At 43.6% G+C, this 26,535-nt stretch overlaps 1 protein-coding gene across 1 annotated transcript in view; it reads right to left on the reverse strand.

Annotated features, from left to right (window-relative positions):
* The window catches only part of GANC (glucosidase alpha, neutral C), a 31,761-nt gene that overhangs the window by 3,792 nt on the left and 1,434 nt on the right, over window positions 1–26,535 (reverse strand). Inside the window, exons 3-22 of the mRNA XM_074542972.1 lie at window positions 25,403–25,511; window positions 24,757–24,884; window positions 24,038–24,220; window positions 23,737–23,782; window positions 22,318–22,384; window positions 20,835–20,931; window positions 20,056–20,236; window positions 19,062–19,215; window positions 18,425–18,660; window positions 17,355–17,481; window positions 16,308–16,387; window positions 15,295–15,438; window positions 14,813–14,909; window positions 14,330–14,431; window positions 13,581–13,824; window positions 11,790–11,854; window positions 11,176–11,252; window positions 1,830–1,904; window positions 1,310–1,423; window positions 668–780 (exon numbers count right to left, since the gene is read on the reverse strand). Of these exons, the coding sequence (XP_074399073.1) occupies window positions 668–780; window positions 1,310–1,423; window positions 1,830–1,904; window positions 11,176–11,252; window positions 11,790–11,854; window positions 13,581–13,824; window positions 14,330–14,431; window positions 14,813–14,909; window positions 15,295–15,438; window positions 16,308–16,387; window positions 17,355–17,481; window positions 18,425–18,660; window positions 19,062–19,215; window positions 20,056–20,236; window positions 20,835–20,931; window positions 22,318–22,384; window positions 23,737–23,782; window positions 24,038–24,220; window positions 24,757–24,884; window positions 25,403–25,511 (2,439 nt within the window). The remainder of the gene's footprint in view (window positions 1–667; window positions 781–1,309; window positions 1,424–1,829; window positions 1,905–11,175; window positions 11,253–11,789; window positions 11,855–13,580; window positions 13,825–14,329; window positions 14,432–14,812; window positions 14,910–15,294; window positions 15,439–16,307; window positions 16,388–17,354; window positions 17,482–18,424; window positions 18,661–19,061; window positions 19,216–20,055; window positions 20,237–20,834; window positions 20,932–22,317; window positions 22,385–23,736; window positions 23,783–24,037; window positions 24,221–24,756; window positions 24,885–25,402; window positions 25,512–26,535) is intronic.

The raw sequence follows: 26,535 nt of genomic DNA on the forward strand, positions 1-26,535 counted from the left end.
CTCCCTTCAAGTATTTTTCTTCATGCTAATATATACGGTGAATTTGTTGATTACTTTGGGAGACTGCAAAGGTGTGGTTTTGATTCCCAGACAGAAGCACTGAATATCTCAGCTTGGAAGGACACATAAGAATCAAGCTAACTCCCTGCTCCTTGCAGGACTACCTAAACCTAACCATGTGACTCAGATCATCATCCAGATGTGCTTTGAACTAGGAAAGGCTTGATGCCTTGACCACTTCCCTGGGGAACATGTCCCAGTGACTGACCACCCTCTCAACAAAGATTATGTTAGAAAACAAATCTTAGAAAATATAAACGCTCCAGGTGTTGCATACTTGCAAATCTCCTGATCTATCTTTTTTGTCTCTCAGACAGGCTGTACTCTTTCTAACGACTTCCTTTATATTTGTGTCCATCTGCAGAATCTCAAGTCTGACTACAATGAAACAATGTAAGACAGCTCAGTATTTCACGTGGCACTGCCTTCAGACTTCTGTAGAACACTATTTACCTCAGCAAGTTTTATGACAGATTCTGCACTCTCTCGGACTTCACTAAGCAACAGGTGAGACTAATACTGCTACCTTTGTAAGAAGGCCTCATGAACTAGAACAGGCATTTCCAGTGACAGTGTGTTGGTGGCTTTTGTCCATGATTGCTGTTACCTGGAAGAGAGAATGTTCTTGTGGAAAGTGAATTTCCGATACAGGAACTGCTTCTTGTGGAGATATTGAAATGAATGCCCATCATCTACGTAGAGCTCACCTATGGCACAGGCCTGTGAAACACACCAGATAAAGCACAATATAACAGCAACTTCTAGTGTTGAATAATTAAACTGTCTCACTATATGCTATGCTTCATATTGAAGGTGTGTATTTTTTTTCCTTAAGCAGCTTGTATCCCTGGAAGGCTCAAGCAATCCAGCTCTGAGACTGCTGGACATCCTGGTTTTGTAAATTGATGCAGGTGCCATATGTCACCTCTTTACTAGCAAAGACAGTTGTAGGAAGTTCCCTCTCTGTGTCCAAAAGGAAGTTTGTGGCTTGTTCATTCTCTGCTCCTCCCTCCAAGGGACTAGACAAGGGCTGAAAAAAGTCAGAAAAATATTCTGGCTCTGCTGTACTCAGATAGTCATGCTTAGAGGGGACAGTGGGGGAGCTGTCTGAGTCCCCTCAAACACACACTTGGAGAAGAGCCATTGGGCACTCAAATGTAGATGCCATTGTGCTGATCAAACAGGGCCTAAAAAGGTCAGACAAGAGTAGAAGACATCTTTGTAAAAAGGGAACACTATCCCAGCATACCTCTGCATCTAAGGCCACGTGGAGTTCATAAGAAATATCTATCATCCATTCAGTGGATTTTCCAGCTGAGGTCTTCAGAGGTATCACAGTGCCCCCCCGCTGGAATACAGGAATCTGCAAAACACAAAGCCAGGGCAGAAAGGTTCCCGCACTCCGATAATGCAATTTTAATGAGGATCAGAGATAACAGAAGTTTGCTCAACTTAGAAATGAACTTTTACCACAAATATATAAAGAAAATCATTCAACTAACAATGGTAATAGTATTAAACTTCTGCATGCATATAAGCAAAATAATTTTTCTTGGAAAAGTAACTGTTATATCACCTCATTTTACTACCAGGACACAGCAGGGTTTAATCTAACAACAGAGGAGATGGGAGTTTTATACAAAAGCTATTTTAGATTACATTTCTACAAGGAAATTAAATTGTAACTTTTCTGATTCTGAATACTGACAAAACAAAAGCTTGGGGTTTTTTCTGCTCCATGAAAGTAGCATTTTAAAACAAAAACATACATTCTCCAGTGTTACTGGGATCTTCACTGTGCCCGCATCTTCCATTCGCTTAAATTTTCTGAAATCATACCAAATCTAGAAAAAATGAAATAAGAATGAGCATGACACATATGCCAAAATCTTTACCCTCTGCAGATGCAGTTACTCTCCCTAACTTGTCAGTATTCCTAACAACCTATTTGATAGGCAAGAAAAAGTATTTACTTTTTAAATTAAATGATCTTCTGGATGAAAAGAATAAATTGTAATTTCTGAAGCACAAAAATCATCTGACCTTTGTAGCAGATAGGGCCTGGCGTTCGGAAGATCTCGTGATGTTACGGGAAGACAGGGCCCCTGCCCCCTTAGATAAGAAAATTAACATAGGAATGTAGCCCACCGAACTGGATTCCGGTAACTTTCCACTTGCCCAGGTAACTTTCCATCCCCTACTAACCATAGATGGTAAGGACAGACCCCCACCTGACGTAGAAGCCCCCTAGACTATAAAACCCCACGGGAAGAGAGAATAAAGGCCTTTGATCCTCCACCATATTGGTGTCCGCGTGTTTCTTAGGCCCGAGTGACCCTGGGGAATGAGTCACCGTGCTGTCTCCTGAAACCAGGCCGCCTGCCTTGTATCAGAAGGCAACATTCTGGTGCCGAAACCCGGGAAGCCGATCAGCGCCCTGGGAACGGGAATTCGCCTGGACGGGAGACAGCGGCTGCAGCGGCAGGTCCGACTACAGCGGGGGAGACGTCCCCGGACCGGCAAGGAACATGGAATCCTATGCAAAGGTCGTATCAGATATGCATGCACAGTTTGGGTTAGAATGTAAAATTAAGGATTTATCTCTCGCATTGCCGAGATTGGTTAAGCTTGGGGCTATAGAAAGCCCCACGGATATCCTCCATCCGGAGGTTTGGGACGATATTACTAAAGTTCTGGCCGAAGACACTATGTCGTCCGGCTCAGGGAAAGCCCTAAAATCCTGGGGCAAAGTTCTCCAGGCTTTACAGAAAGCTCGACAAGAGCAGGAAGCCTGGAAAGCCGCACAAACCTGCTTGCTAGCCCCCCCGCAGCCCGGGGTAAGTGCGGCGACACAGACTGCGGAGACTCTTGACCCGGGCGGTCTCGCGGGGGGGGCGCGGTCGGCGGAAACCCCCCAGAGAGCGGGCTCGCCATCGGGGGGGGAAGGACACGCGCGGGCGTTCTGGCGGGGGTTGGCGGAGGAGGCGCGGAACGCGGCCGATCCCGCCGGGAGCGGCGCCGGGAGCGGCGCCGAGAGCGGCAGGGACTCCCCGCCGCCATATGGGTTTGATAAAAGCGCCGAAGCACGTGGTGAGAGCGGAAGTAAGGAGACGGGGGGCGGAAATGCAGTCAGCGCACCCCAGAACGCATGTGCGGGAGAGCGGGGAGAAGGGGCGGCCCCCGCGGTACGGCGTGAGACCAATCAAAGCGCTCTATTCAAATTAAGTCCTTATAGGGCAAGACCCTCCCCCAGCAGGAGGCGGGGGGACCCCAGGGGGAGGGAACGGCCCGACCCCCGCAGGAGGGGGCGGGGTCGGAGCCCGGGAAAAAGGCAGAGCAGCCCGGAAGTGCGGGCTCACTCTGTTTCCGGCTCTGACTCTGACTCGGTCTGGGACGAGGGGGAGTCAGGGAGTTCGGATTCAGAGAGCTCGGATTCGGATTCTAGCTTTAACAGAGGGAGATCAGCGACATACAAGGTTTCTAGTCGCAAGGCTCCTGCGTGGGTGAAGGGATCATTAGAGAAAGACCAGACTCCGCTTACGGATTGGCGGAAAATAAAGATGTTTTGTGCGGAGTGGAGCCCGTCTGCTAACCTGGTGCTCCCGGTCCGCGTAAGGGGAACAGGCGATAACCAACAGAGGACTTACTCCCCTGTAAACCCAAAGGAAATCCAGGCAATAATCAAAGCGATTGCAGACAAGGGAATTAATTCTGCCATGGTTACCACACTTATTGATGGCGTTTTCGGAGGAGATGATATGTTGCCTTTTGATATTAAACAGATGTGTAGGATGATTTTTGATGGTGCGGGGATGATAGTTTTTAAACAGGAGTGGGAAGATCAATGCACAAAGGAGCTGGCCCGAGTGACAGGACCTAACCATCCACTGCATGGCTCCAGCTTACAAAGGCTCATGGGCAGAGACCCCACCATGATAACACCCCAGGCGCAGGCTGAGGGCTTGCGGGCTCATGAGGTCATGACAACCACCCGTGCTGCCCGGGAAGCTATCCGTGCTGCGGCTAAAGTAGTGGCCAGTCCAGCCCCATGGTCGACCATCAAACAGAGTGAGAGCGAGAGCTTCACTCAGTTTGTGGACAGACTTCAGGCAGCACTGGACTCCTCTTTGTTGCCGTCGGAGGCTAAGGGTCCTGTGCTGGCAGACTGCCTGCGCCAGCAGTGTAACTCAGCCACCAAGGACATCTTAAGGTCACTGCCACCTGAAGCTAATGCAGCAACCATGATTAGGCACGTTGCAAAGGAAGAGCATCTGGCTCCTATCCAAGCAGCAGTTCACACTGCAATAACCAGTGTGATGGCATGCCTTGAGTGTGGCCAGGCAGGCCACCTGGCAGCAAACTGTCCCCAGCCAAGGCACCTATCAGCAGCTGCTCCGCCACGCCAAGGAGGACTTAGGGGACCGTGCTGGGCATGCGGGAAGAAGGGGCACTTGGCTAAGGAATGCAGATCCAGGCTTCAGGGAAACGGGAGGGGGGGGGGCAGCCGGGCCGTGTCCAGCCCCCTCCCACCTGGAATATGCAGCGGCCCAGCTACAGCAACCCCCAGTGGGGCAGGGGACCCTCATATCCTATCCCCCCACAGAGAGTAGCCAATTTTGCATCCCTGCCTACGGTGCAATGGCAAAGCTATGCAACCCCATCAGCACCCTCGCACCCCCCACTGCCACAAGCTGCGCCGGTGGTGCAGGGCCAGCAGGAGACACCCCAGAGCGGGATCCCTGAGTGGCCCTGGCTATGAAAATAGAGAGGGAACCCTTGATGGTGTGGGGAACATGCCGGCTTTATGGCAGTCAGGATTCCCATGTCATAGGGTTACAGTTCTGGGCGGACACAGGTTCAGACTGCACGATTATTCCCCAAGCACATTGGCCCAGACATTGGCAATTCAAAGAAGTCCCTCCAGTGAATGGAGTGGGAGGGCAGTCTCGAGCATGGAAAAGCACCCAGCTGGTGGCTATAACACTCCACACGAAAAAGGGACCAGAACAAACAGTTGCGATCCACCCATACATACTGCAAAATTCTCCACCCCTGTTAAGAAGGGACATTCTTTCCATGCTAGGATTCCGGATTACAAATTTATCCTAAGGGCCACTGCTGTACACCCTCCGCTGCCGATCAAATTGACCTGGAAATCATCAGACCCCGTATGAGTTGAGCAGTGGCCCCTGACAGAGCCTCGAGCGGCAGCCTTGCTGGAACTAGTCGACCGCGAGCTGCAAAAGGGTCACATAGAACCCTCTATCAGCCTCTGGAACACCCCTGTATTCGTGATCCCCAAAAGGTCCGGAGAAGGCTATCGTCTCATCCACGACCTGAGAGAAGTAAACAAAGCGATCCAACCCATGGGTCCTGTCCAGACACTGCTACCCACGAACTCAGCCATCCCTGCAGGGCGGCCGTGCGCAGTGCTGGACATCAAGGACTGTTTCTTCTCAATACCCCTGCACCCTGAGGACAGAGAACGATTTGCCTTTTCCGTGGCATTCCGAAATGGCGAACGGCCTAACCTCCACTTCCAATAGCGGGTATTGCCACAGGGACTTGTCAACAGTCCTGTCATATGCCAAATCACTGTGGACAAAGCACTGATGCTAGTTCGACACTCCCATCCCACCGCAACCATCATCCAGTACATGGATGACATCCTGGTAGCAGCTCCATCGGCAAGTGAAGTGGATCACCTAGTATCCACAATCACGGAAACCCTTCAGGCCAACGGCTTCGAGATCGCAAGTGCAAAGATCAAGAGAAGACCCTGCGTGACCTTCCTGGGAGTGGGGATCACAAGCTCCTACGTGACACCCCCCGAAGCGAAGGTCAGTCGAGACGTCAAAACACTACACGACGTGCAACGCCTGGTGGGATCACTGCAGTGGCTTCGCAACATTGTCCTGATTCCTCCTGAAGTCATGGACCCCTTGTATGACCTCCTGAAAGAGAAGCACCCCTGGGAACCCAAGGAGCTGACACCGCAAGCGACGAGCTCCCTTGACTTCATCGAAAGCCAGATGTCCACGGGCACACTTGCCAAGTGGAACCCAGCCCTGCCACTGAACTTATACGTTCACTTTACACCGAGGGGGGGAGTGAGAGCACTGGCTCAAGGACCTTCTGAAAAGGCCCGACCGATTCAATGAGTGGTTCTCGGAAGACCTGCTCGTGCTTTCTCCCCAGGAATCGAATGCATCGCTAGCCTCATCATGAAAGGCAGGAAACTCGCTTTGAAACACCTAGGGACTGAGCCAACAAGCATCCACCTTCCGTTTCGCAAGCAACCAACTACGGAGTCAGCCACGATATCGGAGTACCTAGCCCTTGCTCTCACCGGCTTCGGAGGAGAAATCTCCTACTCCTCCAAACCACCCTGGACTCAGCTGCTGGCCATTGTCGACATGGACATACCGCCAAAGGTCATGGACCGACCGCAGCCAAGACCAACAGTCTTCACAGATGCTTCCTCCACGACTTCGACTGCAGCAGCAGTGTGGCAGACAGGAGAGCAATGGCATTGCGTCAAAGCATGTGACCCCACACTGTCAGTGCAACAGCTGGAGGCGACAGCAGTAGTCTTGACGTGCGGACTCTTTCAAGAGGAACACCTTAACATAGTAACGGACTCTATATTCGTGGCAAAGCTTTGCCTAGCCATGGCAGGACCAGGAGTGTCTACATCAGCAGCAGCCCTAATGCTGGAAGAAGCACTCTCCTCGCGACAGGGCACCGTGTCAGTCATTCACGTTAACAGCCACGACCCAGTCAAAGGCTACTTCCAGATCGGCAACGACAAAGCGGACGCCGCAGCAAAAGGCGTGTGGACGTTGCAGGAAGCTCGTCAGCTGCACGAGTCGCTCCACATCAGAGCCAAAGCACTGGCGAAGAGATGCGGGATCCCGACCGCAGACGCAAAACACGTGGTAGCCACCTGTCCTCATTGCCAGAAGTCACCCCTATAGACCAGTGGAGTCAACCCGAGAGGTCTCAAGCCTTCTGAGATCTGGCAATCAGACTTCACCTGGTGTGAACTACTGAAGCCCCGAGCGTGGCTTGCAGTGACAGTGGACACTTATAGCGGAGCGATCATAGCCACACAGCACCCCAAAACAAATTCCAAGGCCACAGTTCAGCACTGGCTGACAGCCATGGCTTGGCTTGGTATCCCCAAGCAGATCAAAACGGACAACGAGTCCAATTTCACCTCCAAACCAGTACAGGAATTCGCCTCAAAATGGGGCATCACATTAGTGCAAGGTATCCCATATAACAGTACCGGGCAGGCCATAGTGGAGAGAGCAAATCAGACCCTGAAAACCAAGCTAGAGGTGTTAGCAAAAGCAGAGGGCTTTGCCAATGCCATTCCCCCAGGAGATCAAGCGCGCATGCTGGCAACTGCTTTGCTAGCACTGAATCAGTTCCCTAGGGGAGATGAAACAAACAGTCCCGTTCAAAAGCACTGGGCCAACCGAGCGCTAGAGGAGGGCCCACAAGTAGTAATTAGAAACGAGCTGGGCGAATGGGAACGGGGCTGGAGGCTGATGCTCACGGGGAGAGAGTATGCAGCTGTCAAAAAGGACGGCAAAGTCAAGTGGTGTCCGCTTAAGTCAATTAAGCCCGACCTTCATAATAAGCAGGATGAGACTGACGAGAATTGTGAGTTTCTGTTTACAGGACATGCTCCTCGTGACGCGTACATGCCCATCCCAGAAGAAAGTGACAGACCACCAAGCCGCTTGGCAGCGCCCGAGAGACCGGCACGGGTGAGACCCAAGCATCAGCGGTGTTTCTGTGTGATTCTGCTGCTGGGGCTTGTTGCCAGAGGACAAGCCAGCCCAGATCACTACCCCCACCGGCCTTTCAGGTGGGTCATGCGTCACCTTAGTAGTGACAAGGTGCTCAGGGAAGTCACCACACCGAATGCCCCATCCTTCGTGCTCCGCATCACCGACCTGTTCCCAGGACGACCAAAGGTAGACCCCAATTCCCCACACGCCACCCACATGTACCTATCCTACTGGTGCCCAGCTTCAAACCCAGGAAAAAGCTACTGCAATCACCCAGAGTGGGGATATTGTGGGCACTGGAGCTGCGAAACCATTGTTACAGATGCCAGACCGTCGGGGCCTGGGTGGGATCCACAAGAGCCCGACAAATTCTTACAGTTCGCCTGGGCACCCAGCGGCTGCAAAACACCCATTTTCCTCCAGGGAAACTTTTATCGCAATCACCATAAAATCCCAAAAATTCGGAAATGCACTAGCTATAACATGACAGTCTTGCAGCCACATCACCCCAGTTGGGCCATAGGCCGAACGTGGACAGTTGTCCTTCAAGGGTCAAAAGAGAGAGTAAATGTGCGAATTATCAGGCTCCAACCGTCGGCACCCCGAGCGGTCGGACCAAACAAAGTGATTAAAAGCGTGCCGAAAGGGAAAAACGCAACCTACCCTAAAACCCTACCCACTAGAGTTAGCAAAGTCCCAACCGGCCATGCGGAGGTCTTTCAGATAGACCGTGCAGCCGGATCGGACTCAGACCCAATACTTCGTATGTTAGAAGCTACCTTTATATCCCTGAATGAATCCAACCCTAACCTAACCGAATCCTGCTGGCTTTGCTACGATGTCAAACCTCCCTTTTATGAAGGAATTGCTTTAAACACTCCCTTCAGTTACTCCACGGCCGATGCCCCTCACCAGTGCAGATGGGAAACCCCTCGCAAAGGGATCACCCTGAGCCAGGTCACAGGCCAGGGCAGATGCTTTGGCAATGCCACACTAGCTAGGCGGAGAGGCAACGTCTGCACCAAAGTTGTCAAGCCTAACAAGAAAAACAATAAGTGGGTAGTCCCATCCGCACCTGGGATGTGGGTTTGCCAGCGATCTGGAGTGAGTCCCTGTGTGTCTCTTGCCAAATTTGATGACTCTAACGACTTTTGTGTCCAAGTTCTGATTGTTCCTAGGGTCCTGTACCACTCAGACGAAGAGGTGTACCACCTTTTTGAGGAACCCAGCCGGCTCCACAAAAGAGAAATACTAACAGGTGTAACTATCGCAATGCTGCTCGGGCTAGGAGCAGCAGGAACGGCAACGGGTGTCTCAGCCCTAGCGACACAACACCAAGGACTGTCCCAGCTGCAAATGACCATCGATGAGGACCTGCAAAGGATCGAGAAATCCATCTCCTTCCTGGAGAAGTCAGTCTCCTCTCTCTCAGAAGTGGTCTTGCAGAACAGGCGAGGTCTGGACCTCCTGTTCATGCAGCAAAGGGGCCTGTGTGCCGCCTTGAGAGAGGAGTGCTGCTTCTATGCAGACCACACAGGAGTCGTGAGAGACTCCATGGCAGAACTCAGAAACAGACTAGCTCAGAGGCAGAAGGACAGAGAAGCTCAACAGGGCTGGTTCGAGTCCTGGTTCAATCAATCACCATGGCTAACCACTCTGATTTCTACCCTAATAGGTCCATTGGCATTGCTACTTCTAGCGGTTACCTTCGGACCATGCCTGCTGAACAAGCTGGTCTCATTTGTTCAGGCCCGCCTAGAACGGGCCAACATCCTGTTCATCGAGCGGCGAATCCAACCAAGGAACACTGCCAGCCACAAGTCCTAACCTTGACTAGCGAAAGCTTACTCAGATTTACCAAACCCCGTTTTCCTTATCGAACTACAACCTTATACCTCATTTCAGTGTATGACTACCTCATTCATTTGTGAAAAAGGGGGGGGAGATGTAGCAGATAGGGCCTGGCGTTCGGAAGATCTCGTGATGTTACGGGAAGACAGGGCCCCTGCCCCCTTAGATAAGAAAATTAACATAGGAATGTAGCCCACCGAACTGGATTCCGGTAACTTTCCACTTGCCCAGGTAACTTTCCATCCCCTACTAACCATAGATGGTAAGGACAGACCCCCACCTGACGTAGAAGCCCCCTAGACTATAAAACCCCACGGGAAGAGAGAATAAAGGCCTTTGATCCTCCACCATATTGGTGTCCGCGTGTTTCTTAGGCCCGAGTGACCCTGGGGAATGAGTCACCGTGCTGTCTCCTGAAACCAGGCCGCCTGCCTTGTATCAGAAGGCAACAGACCTTTTCTATCATTTGCATAATGTCTTGTATGTCTTAAAGCATCTGGAAGTGCAAAACAATGAAACACTTTAATTTTTTTAAAATATAGTTCTTAAAAAAGCATATTTATATTGAAGTGAAAATTAACAACAAAGTTGCTAATAACAGGTGACAAAAGGGAGCTGCATCTGAATCTCCCATGCACCACACTTGGCAGCAGGTTTAAGTACTTTAGGTGTGCCAAGCACTCAATTGCCACAGAGATCTTGATAAAAGTATTTTCCTTAACTTGTCTGGAGAGCCTAGTCTGTTTTTCTCCTTAAACTGAGAAGAATTCTAACTGTTCTCAGTTAGTGAAGTCACAAGACTCTGCATGGTCTCATACACCCCTTTTTGCTGCTTACTCTCTAGAGTCTCAGGCTTTCCCTTAGCAACTATTTTCCCTAAATCATTTCCCTTCCTCCACTTCACTGCTGCTGTAGCCAAATGCTCTTGGTAGGAGTGAACCACTGTGCCATCCTGTGGATAAATACCTTTATTTCAGAGAGGAACTGCTCTCTGCATGAGTCAGTGTTTGCTATACATGTCCCAGGCTACTGAGGCTTGACTTGTTAGAATTTCCCTCCCCACAGTTCCCCTCTCATTACCTTTTGACCTTTCTTCAAAGTTCCCTTTTTTTTCCTACATAAAATGAGAAGTTCAACCCAAAGAGAAATAAATGCAAAAAGGTAACTGACAGTGTAGGGAAGCTGTTTCGTGGTGATTGATGAGCAAGCTTTGAAGGGAGATTTAAACTGTAGGTGACTTGAAATTTGTGCAGCAGCTTGTGGAAAAGCAAGAAAGCAAATTAACTGTGAGCCAAGCAAGCAAGGCATCAACATGGAAGGAAGGACTCAGAGTGGCACAGCATGGCCAGCAAAGACTTGCCACAGCATTAGTGCTCAGCAGTTATGAGATGGGGAGCTGGAAGGTTTCTGCATAAAATACTTCTTTGAGATGATTAGCTGAGCAATTCATATACATCCTTACCTCCTCTGACCCTGGAAACAGAACTGTCACTGTCTTGGCCTCTTTCTCTGTGACTGGATGTACCAACAAAGCATTTCCTGGAGAAAAACATAAATACAGCTATGGTCCTCAAAGCTGCATCTTCCCAGAGCAGACCCTGTGTGCTCTGGGGTTGTCAAGCTCCCACAGCAATTCCAGGAGCTTGCCTGGGCATGTCATATGCTTAGGTTCACTTTCTATTGAAGAAAAAGGCTTGTGTAGTGGGCTGATGGCTGACTGACTTCAGCAGCCAAACATACCACAGTACAAACCAATCATGTTTGGGTGGTAGTTGTTTACTACTGCCATTTTTGAAGCAGATCTTAGCTGCTGTACTGAACTTGATGTTTCAGGTCAAAAGCAATAATGTTTTTTCAAAGTGACTAGTGAGATACAAGTGAGTTTGTGTATCTCCTATATCCTCTGTTTTCAAAGTGCTGCAAAAAGGAGGTCCCTTAAAGAGGTTCTATATTCTCAAGTTCTATATTCAATTACAATTTTTTTAAGTCTTGGGCAGTGTTTTAATATTTTCTTTTTCTCATGCAACACCTCAAAAATATTTAACTCAAGTTGCAGGGAACAAGACACCTGCTTACCCAGCATGTACTCATTTTCCACATCAAAAGTTTCCATTTTCCCTGGAAACTCTATCCAGAGAGACCTGTAGAAAAGAAAGATAATGGAATTCAGTTACATTTTTCCTCTCCAATCAACTTGTTCAAGTCTTTCTAGCATTTTCAGGCTCCATTTTTTCCCTCTCTTTACAAGGCACAGTTACCAAGAAGTGAACATAGGGTAAGGTTCTCTTTTGTGTCAGTGACTCAAAGTGCCTCTTTGCCCCTGCTGAGAGTCCCCAGTACAGCATGGGTTAAGACACTCCAGTATACCTATCTTTACATCTGTGGCATCAATTTCTTCCCTCCTGCCTTCTTCCTTACAACCTTGCACTACATTTGCCTTTCTTCTATCAAAGGAGAGATGAGTGAGCCTTTGTGTCCCAGTCTACCAGCAATGCTGGCCCCTGATGAACTAGTCCCTGGAGCACAATCCTTCCTGTTCTCAACAGCTCCCTGCTGCTTTTTATAGAAAGTCTCACCTTGGCCACTCCTGAAAAACCTGCACCAGAAGCTCATTTCAGTCTATTTCAAAAAAGTGTAGTGTAATAACCATCTGGTTATGGAACAGGAGTTGTATATTTAAAGTTTGAGAGATTATGACAACAACAGCTTGTTAAGAGACAGGGTCTGGGTTTCTTTACACAAAAGCCTGGCTCACCTGCTCACACACAGGCATCCACCTGTTCACTGCAGTCCTGCTGCTCATGTGCTTGCTAATGAGACACACCTTCCATTCTGCTTGTCTCAGTGAGAAAAATACACTTCCCGTCTAATTCTGTACCTACTGCAGCAAACTTAACACAATGAAGTGTGATTTAATACTGTGGGCAGTTACCATGCAAACAAAAGCTTCATTTCAAGGAAGACAGAAACCCACTGTTTCTGTCAGTGCATAAAACAGGTGCATTTACACCTACACAGGTCCAGACAGACACACACTACTAAGTCTTCAATTATCTTCAAAACTCAAACCACTCAACCCTTGTCAAAAAGACTGTTATGTTTCTAAAACATGTAAGATGTATCTGCATAACAAAATATAAAGGCAAGTGTGAGCAAAAGAACAGTTCTAGGGAAACTGCAAACACAGATTATAATACAAACAAACACAGATTATAATCTACACCAGGGAGCTTAATGACATTAGTCTCCTCCCAAAAGAAGTGCTGCATTCAGTTCCATAGACGAGCATTTTTAAGAGGTTAGAGAGCAACAGAACAAATAATTTATTTTGTAATTTCATTTCTGTTCTAGATTATTAAATTTTCTACTAAAAGAAGCATTATAAGCAATATTGCAGAAAAAAGTGATGAAACTATTAATATGAAATAAGTTTTTATAACTATAACAGTTAAGCAGTAACAAATATTTTCAGGAGAGGCAAAATGGCAGTTACATTTCCAGGTCAAGTTCACAGTCCATTAAGCACTGTTTTATGTACTGGTTGGACTACTATGTGATGGTCTTTATCACAACGAAAAGTTTGAAGCCCAGACTACTCTAAAAAGTTCAAAGACTGCAATGTGTTTATTGAATTAGTGTGTTCCAGGTGTCATTTGGGGAAAAACTCAGAACATAATTTTCCTCTGAGAGCCCTAACAAAGCTCACAGAATGCATGAAAAGAGAATTCACTATTAGAACTTTTGTCTGATTTTTTCCCTTTTAATAGTCAAATAAGGAACTACAAAACTAAGAGGTGGTAATTTAGCCTCCCTTCTCCAAGTAAGCTCCTGCAGATACCCTCTAGGCCTGCTGGCTCATGCTCTTACCTCATGACGGGTTCAGCCGCTGTGTGTGCCCGATAGAACAGAGTGTATAAGTAGGGCAGGAGGACGTAGCGCTCTCTAATGGCTCTCCTGATGATCTGGGTGTTCTTCTCCCCAAAGAGCCACGGTTCACGCCGTTTGCTCTCCATGTTAGAGTGACCTCTGAAGAAGGGCTGGTAGGCTCCCGCCTGATACCAGCGAACAAGTAACTCTGGCTCTGGATCTCCAATAAACCCTCCCACATCAGCTAGATATTGCGCAGACAAATAAAAATACACAGTTGTGGAGATTGCTCTGGAAAATGTGAAGCTCTCCTCTAACAAACATCCCAAGGGTATAAATCCATGCATTTCACAGTTTGCTCACTGTTCTGTTCACCTGTTGGGCAGCTGCTTGTCCAAATAAGAGTAAAACACCAGTGCAACAAGTTATGCTTTGAAAAAAAAACAACTCAAGAGAGGTTTTGAAGGCTAAGTGAGTGATTTTGCGAGGGACAGAGCACTATCACAGTGATGCTGTAAACAGAACACTACCTGAGGACTGCTACTCCAGATGGGACAAAAACACTGCACTAAAGTTCGTGGAGAGAGACATGATGGTGAGAGCCAGGTTTCAGGCTTCTGAAACCAGACTAATCTGTGAAACCACCTGGAAATGCAGAGGGCTGTTGAACTTTCCACCGTCTGTGTTGAAGTCTACCTTGGGAATACAAGCTTGATGGCACAATTTATGCGCAGTGAGAAACTCATTACCTCCACAGAAGGAAATCCCTGCCATGTTGATGGTAAGAAGCATTGGAATAGATATTTTCAAGTAACTCCACTCTGCTGTGTTGTCTCCAGTCCACACTGCCCCTGGAAATTCACAGTTTCAGGATTATGCAGGAAAATTGAATGTATATCTCAGTTTATGCTTGCAGTTAAGGAAAGAAGACAAGAATAATCATTAACTACTTTGGAATTCCTGTACATTACACCTTTCTTTTTTCTTTATAAATCCGTGCTCCTGAAATAGGCAATAAAAACAGCTATTGATTTATCACAGGACACAGATTGCTGTTCTATCTTTGACTCATACACACCTTGCCAGCTTCTCCTGATTTTTTTAATCACTTGCACTCTTATAAGCTTACCACATCAGTATTTCTAAAACAGCTTCTGTCCTCTTTAGACTACTATCCATCAAACTTAATATAATAAAGCAACAAGGAAGGCATTCAGCTAATTCTTACTGACCATACTTCTGTGATCCAGCAAAGAAAGATCGTGCAAGGACAAATGGTCTCTCTTTTCCCGAAGAACGTCTGATGAGTCCTTCTGCGGTTGCCATTTGCTGAAAAGTCATGAATGGAAAAGTCAGGAAGACAAACTCTTTCATTAGTGTATTTTTACATTGTCTTCTTAGCCCTTCTAAGGCAGAAAAGCTAAGGCAAATCTGTTCCCAGAAATAATACCTATTATTAAATAACATGTTCTTATTAGAAGACATGTGAACAAAAAGATTCAGTAGTCACACCAATGTAATTTACATTACGATGGTAGTAAGGCACAAATGATGTCACATTTTCTTGTGACCAATCACAGTTTATTTCAAACACTGCAGTATCCAGCAGAGTTTTGGACCTTGATGAAGGCTATAGAATACCTACTACTGTGTGAAGTACCACATCACACATATTCCATAGAATAACTGCAGTTTGTGTCTCCAGATACTCTACCTGGTAGAATCCATAGAGGTTGTGTACTTCCCGATGCTCCCAGTTGTTGTAGTGCACAGCATCTTTCTGCATTGTTAGTTCTGCCCCCTTGAAGACCGAAGGCTCGTTCATATCATTCCATACAAAGAGGATATTAGTGGATCCCTGTGACACAGGGCTTCAATTAGGTCATGACAGAGTCAATCCTGTGATTTTGAGTGTTTATCTCAAGTGGGTGTCGGGCCAGTCTGGGGTATGAGTAGAAACAGCAGGACAAAAGCAAGACTTGGTAATTACACTTCTCAGGTCACTTGAAAGCCCCCAGTTAGTCATCTCATCCCTCTCAGAGGCCCTTCTAGTCAGGGTAGCAGCCTGCAAGCCCACTTGATCTTTGCAATTCTTACAAAATTCAGTTAGGCACTTGCTATTCCTGCTTTCTTGTGAGGGAAAGAGGCAGGGAAAAGAGAAGTATAAAACAGCCATTAGGAAAAATCAGAGAAGACCAGATGTAAAAGCTGGAGAGAAAAAGCAGTATGGGAAATATCTACTATGTATGTCTACTAGGGAAGTGATTTCAACAACTCTCCTGCAAACTAGGACTTTGAAGTAGGGTGGGAGGAACTGGAGGTGTGCAGCAATGGTCACCCAGACACTTTCAGCACTAGGCAGGAAGGTCAGGATGAAGTGACTAAGGGGTGAGAGTGCACTTCCACATCCCTCCTTGTGTGCTATCATGGTAGTAAAGGCTGGAATAGCAGCACCTGCTTCAGCTTATGGGTTCTTAAAATGCCTGCAGTTTGTCCCTTATATTGCTGCAACTAAGAGTGTGTGTTCACTGGTGGCATATGAGTTCCAACTGGCTCAGTGTAGATATGTCCACGGAGAAAATCCTTCTGTGGTACTTCAGCTTATCAAGGCATTTTCCTATACACAATAATAGAGCTACAAAGGCCAACAACTTGCTTAAGCAGTATCTTCTCTCCTCCCTTTTCAGGCTTTCTGGGATATGTAGATCAGAGCAAATAAATACAAACCTTGTACGTTTTGAAGGCAAATTGATCTGCATACCATTTTCGCACTTCAGGATTGGTGAAATCTGGGTAACAAGAGGAACCTGGGGATGTTGGAGATCCCAATTATTTATCTGATTTTAAGAATATTGTCTTTGCACCTATATACAATGGCCTAAAGCTACAATGGTTTCCATGGGCAGCAATAATGTAGTTGCTATTTTTTCTGAAATTAAAGCTCAAGACCAAATTCCAGGCTGACTTGGAATTCAGCACACCCTTTGCCATGTTGTGAAGGTCAACACACTTAGATTCAGGAGGTCTGAAGCTAAGTACCATTTAAGGATGTCTGCTAGCAGTTTCAAATACATTCACATGTGAACAAGTAGTCAGGGAAAGCCATCACCACTGGTATTTTGAGCTCAAACAGAAAAGTGTCATTGAGAAGCTGAATAACTACATCCGACCATGCTACTAGAAGTTGTAATATGTCCTTGATTTTTCCTGTAATCATTCCTTCGCCAGGACTGTGTGCTTCCTGTCTGTAAAGAAGGGAGACAACCTCCTCTGCCTCCCTGCAACGAGATCTCATGAAACATAATGTGTCAAATCACTGTGTTTCTCTTGAATCAAAGTCCTCCGGATCAAGGTTCGCTAAATTTCATCCAGCCTACATAGGCTGTGCTCACTGCAATGGACCAGACTGCATTTCTGCGTCCAAGACAAGCTGGGAAGAGGAATGGCTCTTCTTATCAATATATCCAACTCTTCTAGTTCTAGGCACTGACACTAGCTGCACATCCAATAGATATAGCAGAGGCAATTTATACAGCTGAGGCAATTGGGACATTATGGGGAGGACCAACCCTCCCCCATTATTATAAATGATATTATTTAAAATTTTTTATTATAATTACTAACATTTACAACAAATGCAAGGAATTTGCAAGGAATGTAAGGAATCTGAAAGGAATATAAGAATTCAATTCTGCTTCCATGCATCCCAATTAAACTATTCTGCAAAATTTTTAAAATAAACAGCTTAAAATATAAAGACACAGTGTTTTTTACCTGGCCAACAGATGCCCTCAAAATCTTGCCCATTTCTGTCTTTCACAAAGTATCCCTTTTCTTTTGCCTGTGCATACAGGGTATATGAGGGATCAATTTTAATATGAGGATCTACGATGACCACAAGCTGTCAGGGTAAGAAAATAAAACACATCATTAAGATCAGCTGTGCTTAATAAAACAGTAAGAGTTCACTTTTGCTAAAAGGCAGAGAATGACTTCATCTCAGGTAAAGAGAGCTGCGTCCCTAGTTTTAAAAAGCAGATATCAGTTTTTCAGATACTGTGTTAGACATGTGTACAGGACCTGAATTTACAAGGAGTGTATGAACTTACCCTTCTGAAATAAATGACAAAAGCCATTGTTTCAGATAAAAGCAAGTACCCCAACCCCTAAAAACAATCTGTTTAATTCACTGCTGTATTCTGTGAATGGGAAAATATCTTTTGTGTTCATGTGCCTGCTTAAAATCATACGCCTTAAGACAGTTAAATTTATTTTAGTTTGTGTATCATACAACAGCAACAAGTATTGTGTTTTGCAGTTACATTCTGCTGCTTTACCGCAGAGCTGAGAAAGTACTACAGCTCCAACTGAGAGACTATAAAACTTGAATACTGTTTCAACAATCCCCTCTTCATTGACTTTTGGCAAAGATCAAGCATTAAGCAATTCTACAACTCAATAATTCCAAGGAAAATGTTTTTGCGGTAAAAACAGAAATGCAGAAACAACCACAGAAAGTATCAATGGTGAAAGATCATGTAAAGAAGAAAGATTTTCTGCTGTGTTCATCAATGCTGAGCCGTTTCTGTAAGATGGAGTTCCACATGGGTCAAATTTAGCTGGATTGTCAGGATACAGAACAAACTACTAAATAATAAAATGGTATAAGGAACTGAATTAAACAAGGGAGCTTCCATGCTGGAAACATCACCAGATGGCAACATAGTCTAATTTAATGTGTTGAAGTTCACCTGATTCCAGTATCAGATGTACCATGCTTAAAGCTAGATTGGGTAGATTCACACTAGAGAGAAATCTTTCTTTCTTCCTGCAATATTATTTACCTTGCGTTTTTTCTTCCTGAGATGTTCTTGCATCTTTCTGGGGTTCTGGAATTTCTTTTTGTCCCAAGTAAAATACCTCTTGCCATCTGTGTGCTCTATATCCAGCCATATGACATCATAAGGAATATCATGTGCATCAAAGCCAGCATCCACTGCCTTGACATCTTGTTCATCCTCATAATTCCACCTGCACTGATGGTAGCCCAGAGAAAAAAGTGGGGGCAAGGCTTGAGTGCCTAGAAAGAATATATGAATCAAGATTAAACTCTAAATAAGTTCAGTCTTTCCACATTAAAAGGTGGCATGTCTTGATACTTGTGATACATGTCGTGTGACTGGCCGTTCTATCCCCCTGCATTTCACCTCTTTATCTAAGGGTGCAGTTTCAGATAGCAGGGATTATGCTGGCTTCTCAATTACAGGCAAGTTCGACCAGCTCTGAATGCTACAGAAAACAAGGATAGAGGCCTGTCTTCACAAAGCACGAGCCTTTGATCTACACACTGCAGTTTGGGAACAACTGGCCCCTGCACACAATGGGCTAGGTAAATATTGACCCACTCTTGGGTACAGCACGTTCCTCAGACAATCTCCTGGATAAGCGTGCCATTCTGACTCCAATTATGTCAGTTAGTACCTGTCAGTTGTGCAAACTGCTTGAAGATATCAAATGCAGTGGGTCCCATCAGCAGGAAAACATCAATGATCCCACTTTCTGACATCCAGCGAACATCAGTTAGAGGCACTGCTCTCTGCTTAGCAGTTTCTGCAGCAGATCTAGATGGAGTGTGCTTAGAAGGAAAACAAGGTAAACCTGAATCTCTCTCTCTATCATACTTTTATTCAATGAAGGAGCAAATAGGGGAACACACAAAATTCACCACCACATACCTGGCAGGTAGTAGGACTACACACTGAATGTTTCTTATAAATCCTTCACAATTCTTTACCTTGCATACCACTTACACAAAGTAGAGTAATAGGTTATGAGAAAAAATGAGTAATGAGTGGCAAAATATTAAAGCATTTCCATAATTAAGGACTGTGAATTTTCTGTATGATCTTTGAGTAATATCTATATAATAAATAAAAAAATAAAATTAACCACATAATGCAGTGCTGGAAAAGCAAGATTTGCTTGTCACTGTGTCAATTTTAACAGAATTCATGTTTGTGTTTCAAGAGTGAGTTCCTTTCCTGAACATTTTATGTTTCTTCAAGGTCAATTACATTCCACAGAAGAATGAGCCTGCTAAGCAGAAATCTGCGGCAATTCCAAGAATTTAAACACTCATAAAAATTTCTAAAATCCAAGTGAACGTCAAGATTTTTGTCCACCATTTTTTCTGCCCTCTACATCCGTGTAGATTTTTTCTATGTATTTTCTCTCTGTCTCCTCCTGTAGATCTGTTAAGATACAAAATCTCTAACTTGGCTCTTGAAAGGAGCGATCTCTTTGTTCTTTTAGTTTAATACAACAAATTTAGCAATAGGGAGGACAGGAGGAAGAGACTTACAATTCTTCATTAGTGAGCAAAAGATAAATCTCCAATAGTGTTAAATTCCTGTTGGCCTTATCCTGAAGTGCTTTCTTTTGTAATTTAATTCTGAGGAAAGTGAATAATTCTCACCTCAGCTACTGCCTTTGTACTAATATCCACCAGTGTTTCTGAAGAGTTCAGCCAGAAGATCCCTGAAGTTCTGTTAGGCTTGTGTGCTAAGAGAAGGGGTACTGAACCATAAATGCCTATTTTGTCATGTATCTTGTGTCCGAAAATATCCAAATTATAAAGCCGGTAGGCATCACCATCACTAGGACAAACAAACAGATGTGTTTGTTACACGTAAGCACCTTGCACTAGGCTAGTTTTAATTCTATTGCTGTCTCACTAAACCTGGTGAATACTCAGTAAGTGCTTTGTGTTCTAGTCTTTTGTTAGCATCCAGAGCTGAAATATGGACTGCCGAGATTACTGCTTCTTTGCTTTGGTCCTTACAATCTGAAGCAAATGAGAGTTTTGCTGCCAGGGAGACTATTGTGAGTTTGCTTTAAATCCTAAAACATTATTTCTGAACTCTCCCATCCTCCCATAGAATTGCTCTTTTATGAGTTCTGCTGAAACATGACCAATCCTGGAAGTCAGAAAAAAACTGCATGGAAAATTGGGAGAGAACAGAAAGGGCCATTCATGAAACTGCACACTAGGGAAAGCAGAATGCCTTACTCCGCATGGATAGGGGCTACAATTCAACTAACTAAAATATTACACTAAAAAATACACTATATGATACACATATCTCAAGGTCTTGTCTGGGTTAAATTAACAATACTATGTTATAGCTGTCTCTTACAAAACAAACAAAAAAAGACACTGCATTCACGAGCAGTCTGATGCCTTGACACCTTTACCTGGTGTTTTTGAGAAGAAGTGTTTCTGCGTGTTGTGGTATTCCATAAACATGGTCATATCCATGTAAAGAGAAGTCTATGCCTACAGAAGTAGGACCTGTGGAAATAATATTAAATTATGAGAATGCAGAGTTCTTAGACTTATCTGAAAGGAATAAAGCAGAGCAACACAACTGGATAAACCAAAAGAAAATAGGTTTCAATGTTTCAATAATTAAGTCTTTCATGCTTCCTTTTAACTTCACTTCCATTATTACTTCTGTTCTATAGAGGTAATATTTGAAACAGATTTTATTATATTTCTTTTGATTTTGAACATCTTAACAAGATAAAATTAATCACTTTAACAGAAAAAAATCCCAAATCCATGTAGCCATGGGTCACTTCTTTATTTTGTAGTGAAACTACTTAAAACTATCTCCTGTTTCTACCCCTACCTAAAAGCCAAACTTTGCAGCACAGCAAACTTCAGTATCTGAATTGTCTGTTTCCCACTGGTCTTCTCTTCAGGCTCAGCCAGGGGAGTAGCATGCACAAGAGTCCCCACCAGTGATATCATCCTGTCACACTACTGAACCCAGAGCAACTTTTGGCAGGCAACCTGAGATCCTGAAGACTGACAAACAGTGGCTTCAGGATCAGAATCTGACCATATGGACCTTATTCCTCTGACACAGAAAACACAAAAAGATGATGCTGGCCTAAGACATGAGAAATAGCATAAACAACAAGGGCAACAGCTTCCTGCCCTCTGGATCTTGACTGTGAACTGAGGAAGTTTCTGCCACCAAAAGGAATTGCTTTCAGACTTCCCTTCTTCTACTGCAGTTGCTGGGTAGTGCTGATCACTATAAAAGTCTGCATGATAATGGTAATGCACAAAGCCAAGCAACTTAATTAATATAGAATACAAGGGGATGGACAGCAGATCCTCATATATTTTGGTAATTTATAATTTAAATTTTACTTGAGTTACCACTCTCATGTGTCTATAACTTTTGTCTTTATCACTTAAGATTGCTCCGTATTCCCTTTTTTAGTCCACACTTAAAAGGGTTTCTTTGTGACAATTATTAATGCTTAGATATCATGAGAATAAACTACAAGTGAAGTCAATGTTATGTACTAATACCAAAAAAAAAGAAAAGGAAAAAATGTATTATATACAATATATACATGCAAAGTCAGACAATGCAGATAGTGTTAATGCTGTGTCAGAAATGGCATACAGTGAGTTGATGAAATGGGTCACATTTAATGTGTTCCCTCTTGAACAGAGATCAAATGAATACTTGCAGAGTTTTTGTCAAATTGCTACCCATCACTGATTTCTCATTAAGACAAAGTTAAGGCAACTGAGAAGCAGGAGCAAGTGGGACATTGATAAACATTAAGCAGCTAAACAGAAAGCAGACAGAAATATGAATGAACATGGCTATATACAAAACAGTAAAGCTGTTTTCAGAACTAGACTGAGACTTACCATGAGCTTTGATGTCCAAGAAACTGCCAAATTTCTCTTTCCAGAGACCTAGATCCTCTTGTCTTTCCTGTACAAACAAAAATAGCTAAGCCTAGCAAATGAAACTGCACACATAATGTAGTTTTAAGAAAAACATGATTGTTCACATGAGATTTATACTGCTTTATTTTTTTGGCCACATATGGCTAATATAAATAAATCAAAACCACAAATCAGATTCAGCTCCAGGAATTTACACTGAAGAACTGATGTGCATATGTTGTACAGAAGCAGTCTGCTACAGCATAAAATAATATTTGAGATCTTAGACAGAATCACAGAATGACAGAAAAGCCCAGTTTAAAAGGGACCTCAAAAGATCACATGGTCCACCCTTTAATGGCAAAGGGAGCCTTGATGAGATTATTTAGCAGCCAATCCAAACAAATCTTGAAAACCTCCCATGATGGGACTATGCCACATTCCTGGGAAGGCTGTTGCAGTGACTGATTATTCTCACTGTGAAAAATGTGTTCCTCCTTGATGTTGAATAAATTCATGAAATGCATGGGTAGAACCAAACAGAAAAAACACATACAAACAGAACCAACTCACTCCCCCAAACAGTAAAGGTCAGACACAGAAAAAGCTCTTCAGACACTCTGGAGCGTCTGTAACTGATACTTTTAACCTCCTTGTATCCTGTAATTCATTGTCATAGAATTTACACTTCTTGCAGTGTCTTCCCTAGTTTTCTTTTCTACATTCATCCCACAGTAAGTGGACGTGGCCTCTTGCAGCTGTGTGCTTTCCCTGGCAGAAATCAGAGCTCAAACATAAGTATGCTGAAGGCAGCACAGCTCCTGCCATTTATAACAGGATAGCAGAGTAAGCAGCCATCTGCTCTGCAGGGGGCTAAAATTATATCCCAGACACAGCTCAGCCTCCTGGGAAAACTGCTATGTGCCTCTATGTGCTGCCAGCACATGGTCTATTTTAAGAGAGAATTTTATGTCTGTATTATGCCTGAATGTATGTGGAGACACATTTTTTGACTGTTATAAAAAAGGTCTTGCTCTTTTGAAACTCTCTTTGCAATGAACAGGGAATTTGAAATGACAAAAATCACCACAAAGCTCCCTTTTACACATCTACTCCAGTTCGAATAAGAGAACAAAAGGGAAGTAAATTAGTAATAAAAAGACTATAGAAAAAAACATTTTTGGGCTAAATCTACCTGACTGATGCCTTCTACAAGGTGGTAAAACAGATAAACCTTCCTTCAACTATAAATTTGTAAAATATCTCAAAATGTTATACCAGGTCCTTTTTGAAGGTGGTTGGATTGTATTTATAAACATACTATAGGACAAAATGAACATGTAATTTAATTTTCTTTTACAAAATATTCCTGCTTGAATTGCAGTAAGTATGTGTTACCTTAGAGGAATCACTTGCTGCCTCCTCATTTTGTGCTGTAGGTTTTCTAATGAAAACAAATACACAGAAATAATCAGTTTATTGTTAATGGCTACTGCAAGGGATTAAAGCAGTCTTCAGCTAATTGATCTAGAATTTGTTTGTTAAAATAACAAACTTCCCCTTGTATTTACTGTACTAATGAAGTAAAAGAGAAGTCATGTTTCAGTGCATAAGAGCTTTCAGAAATTGCAATTCTATACTTTATTTTCAGCTACAGCACAACCAGTATATACGATGATGAGATATACAAATGCTGTACCTGTCACTGGGAGGTGGTTGTAGGTGCTCAAAATACAACAAACCATTGGAATTCACACTCATAACAGTCTCACCCTTGGACTGCAGCTCAACTTGGAAGGGGTTTGCTGTGACTCGAAGTTTGTAGTCTTCATTAACACTTGACAGTACCAAAATACCTGCCTCCTTGTGGGATATGAACAGTCTGGCAAATGAAAAGCAACAACAGCTTTATATCAATCAACAGCACATGAAATCTGCTGCAACTAAATAGCAATAGATACAGAAGATGGCTGAGAATATCTGCACACATTACACAAACCTCAAGGCTAACATCAAGCCAAAGAAGGCCAGAAATACATGCTGTGATCAGGGTTCACTGCATAGTGCAAAAAGTGGCTACAGAACTGCCATGAAAACTATCCAGAGCTTGCACTCCTTTCACATTAACAGGTAATGCCTTAGGTAAAAACTTTGCATTGTAACAAGTAGGCTATTTTCTGATTGGGTCAAACAGGCTCAGTTTTCTAGTGTGTATGATAAAGCTTTCTCTATTTTTTAAATACTTTCCTAAGTATTTAACATAAATTTTTGAAAGTAAATAAACCACATGCATTTTTGTTTCCTCTTCCTGTAGGAACTTTATGTTGTAGAGGGACAACTGTACTGTAATATAAAGGAGGAATGTGTATAAGATATTGAGGTGCTAAATAATCATCACTTAAATCACCCATTGCTTACTTCTGGGTGGTAGGTTCCTTTATAAGAACATCAGGAACTTTGTATCTTGCTTTGAGAGGAGATGCCTCATCAATCTTAAGCCTGAAAATGTTGCCTTCTATTTCATAAATTTCTACTTGTAGAAGAACCTGTGAGCAAAGAAACAGATAAACTCATAAGGATAAAAATTACTTATTTTTAACATAGCATCACCAAACACTTACTGTCTGGAAAAAAACAAAACATGCCTGCTCTCTGATTTATTGTTCTTTAGCATTGTTGAGAGTAAAATTCATCATCCCTATGAATTTATGCCAGTTAACTCTACTTCACCCCTTTGAAGATGCAATGCCTTTTAAGTGAACTCTTTATCTTCAAGCATCTGATATCTAGCATTACAAAAAAAGAACTTATTACCTTGAAACAGTGGAGAAAACTCTGAATTAAAAATATTTTTTAGGCTAAAAGTCTTCTCTTTTTTCATACAGCCATTAATTTTTTAAAACTTAAAATGTTGATTAGTAAGGACATATTTAGGCTGATACTTTGTGTTATCTCTCAAATATCTATCACTGAAGAATCTCAAAACCTGTAAATATTATTAGTCGTGTTGACAATATTCACTGCTCTTTCTATAAGCACCCTCTTATGCTATATGGTAGCTCACCTTATTCTCCTCATGAATGATTTGGAATTTGACATTCTCATCACTTAATGTGACTGAATCGAACAAAACTCGATACAGGGATTTTCCAGGATGTAGAAGTTTCTGACGCCTGTCAAGACAGAAATTATTTTTTGTCTCCCCAGCTCTTGTAGCTTATATCATACAGAGGGACATCATATTGTTAGAAATGTTTATTTAATCATTTTTATTGAGCTTTTATTGAGCTTGAAATACAATTATTAGCACTTTAAGTCATGAGGAAAAAGAAGGAATATAGTTCTGAGCACACCTAAATGCTTACGAATGAGATGTTAGAGGGGTTCAGGGGTTCACCCATCACCACTCTGTATGGCTTTTTATAACAGTAATAGTCTCAAGTGTCCAGTTCTTAGCTGTACAATTCCATTATTGTTCTTTCATTTATCCCTGAAATTTCAGTTGAATAATCTGTTTTTCATTTTCTGTCATATATCCCTGTAACTTACAATGAACACCTTCTACATGCTGAGGTGATGAAACACTGTGTGTTTGTAATGTGTAACCTTCAAATATGCACCAAGCAAATTGTTTCTTGATAAATTTGATGACTACAGAGTTTTGACTACAGCTTTTGGCCCTGATAATGTTTTTAGGTCAGAGATCCTGAAATAAAGGCTCTTTCAAATGTTTGTAGAATTCTCCATGCCAAGCCCAGGTTTTATGAAGTATTTGAAGATAACTGTCTTGGACGCTACCTTAAAGACAAACTTTTTCATTAATAAACCAAATATGTCAGTGACTAATTGGTGTAACAACAGACAAACACTTCTTTCAGTCAGCACAGGAAAGACCACAACAAAGGGAAGAAAAAAGTCGAGAGCACAGTTAGAAATGAGATGAGAAATATGACTTAGCAGAAGGTTAAGTTTAAGGGACTAGTGAGCTAGAATTTGGATTTGACACTGAATTCTGGGCAAGGTACTTGCTCAACAGAATTCTATTGTCACAGACAAATGATTTCTACTGAGTGTTCTGCTGCTTTGAACTGCAGATGGTCAAGAAACATCCGTGTCAAGAGAACAATCTGTATCTGAGTGCACTTAAATTAAAATATTGCTGTGGCGTTGTCAGAAGAGAGGACTGATCCTTTTGAA

The sequence above is a fragment of the Zonotrichia albicollis genome, chromosome 6, assembly GCF_047830755.1.
Source record: "Zonotrichia albicollis isolate bZonAlb1 chromosome 6, bZonAlb1.hap1, whole genome shotgun sequence".
NCBI lineage: Eukaryota > Metazoa > Chordata > Aves > Passeriformes > Passerellidae > Zonotrichia > Zonotrichia albicollis.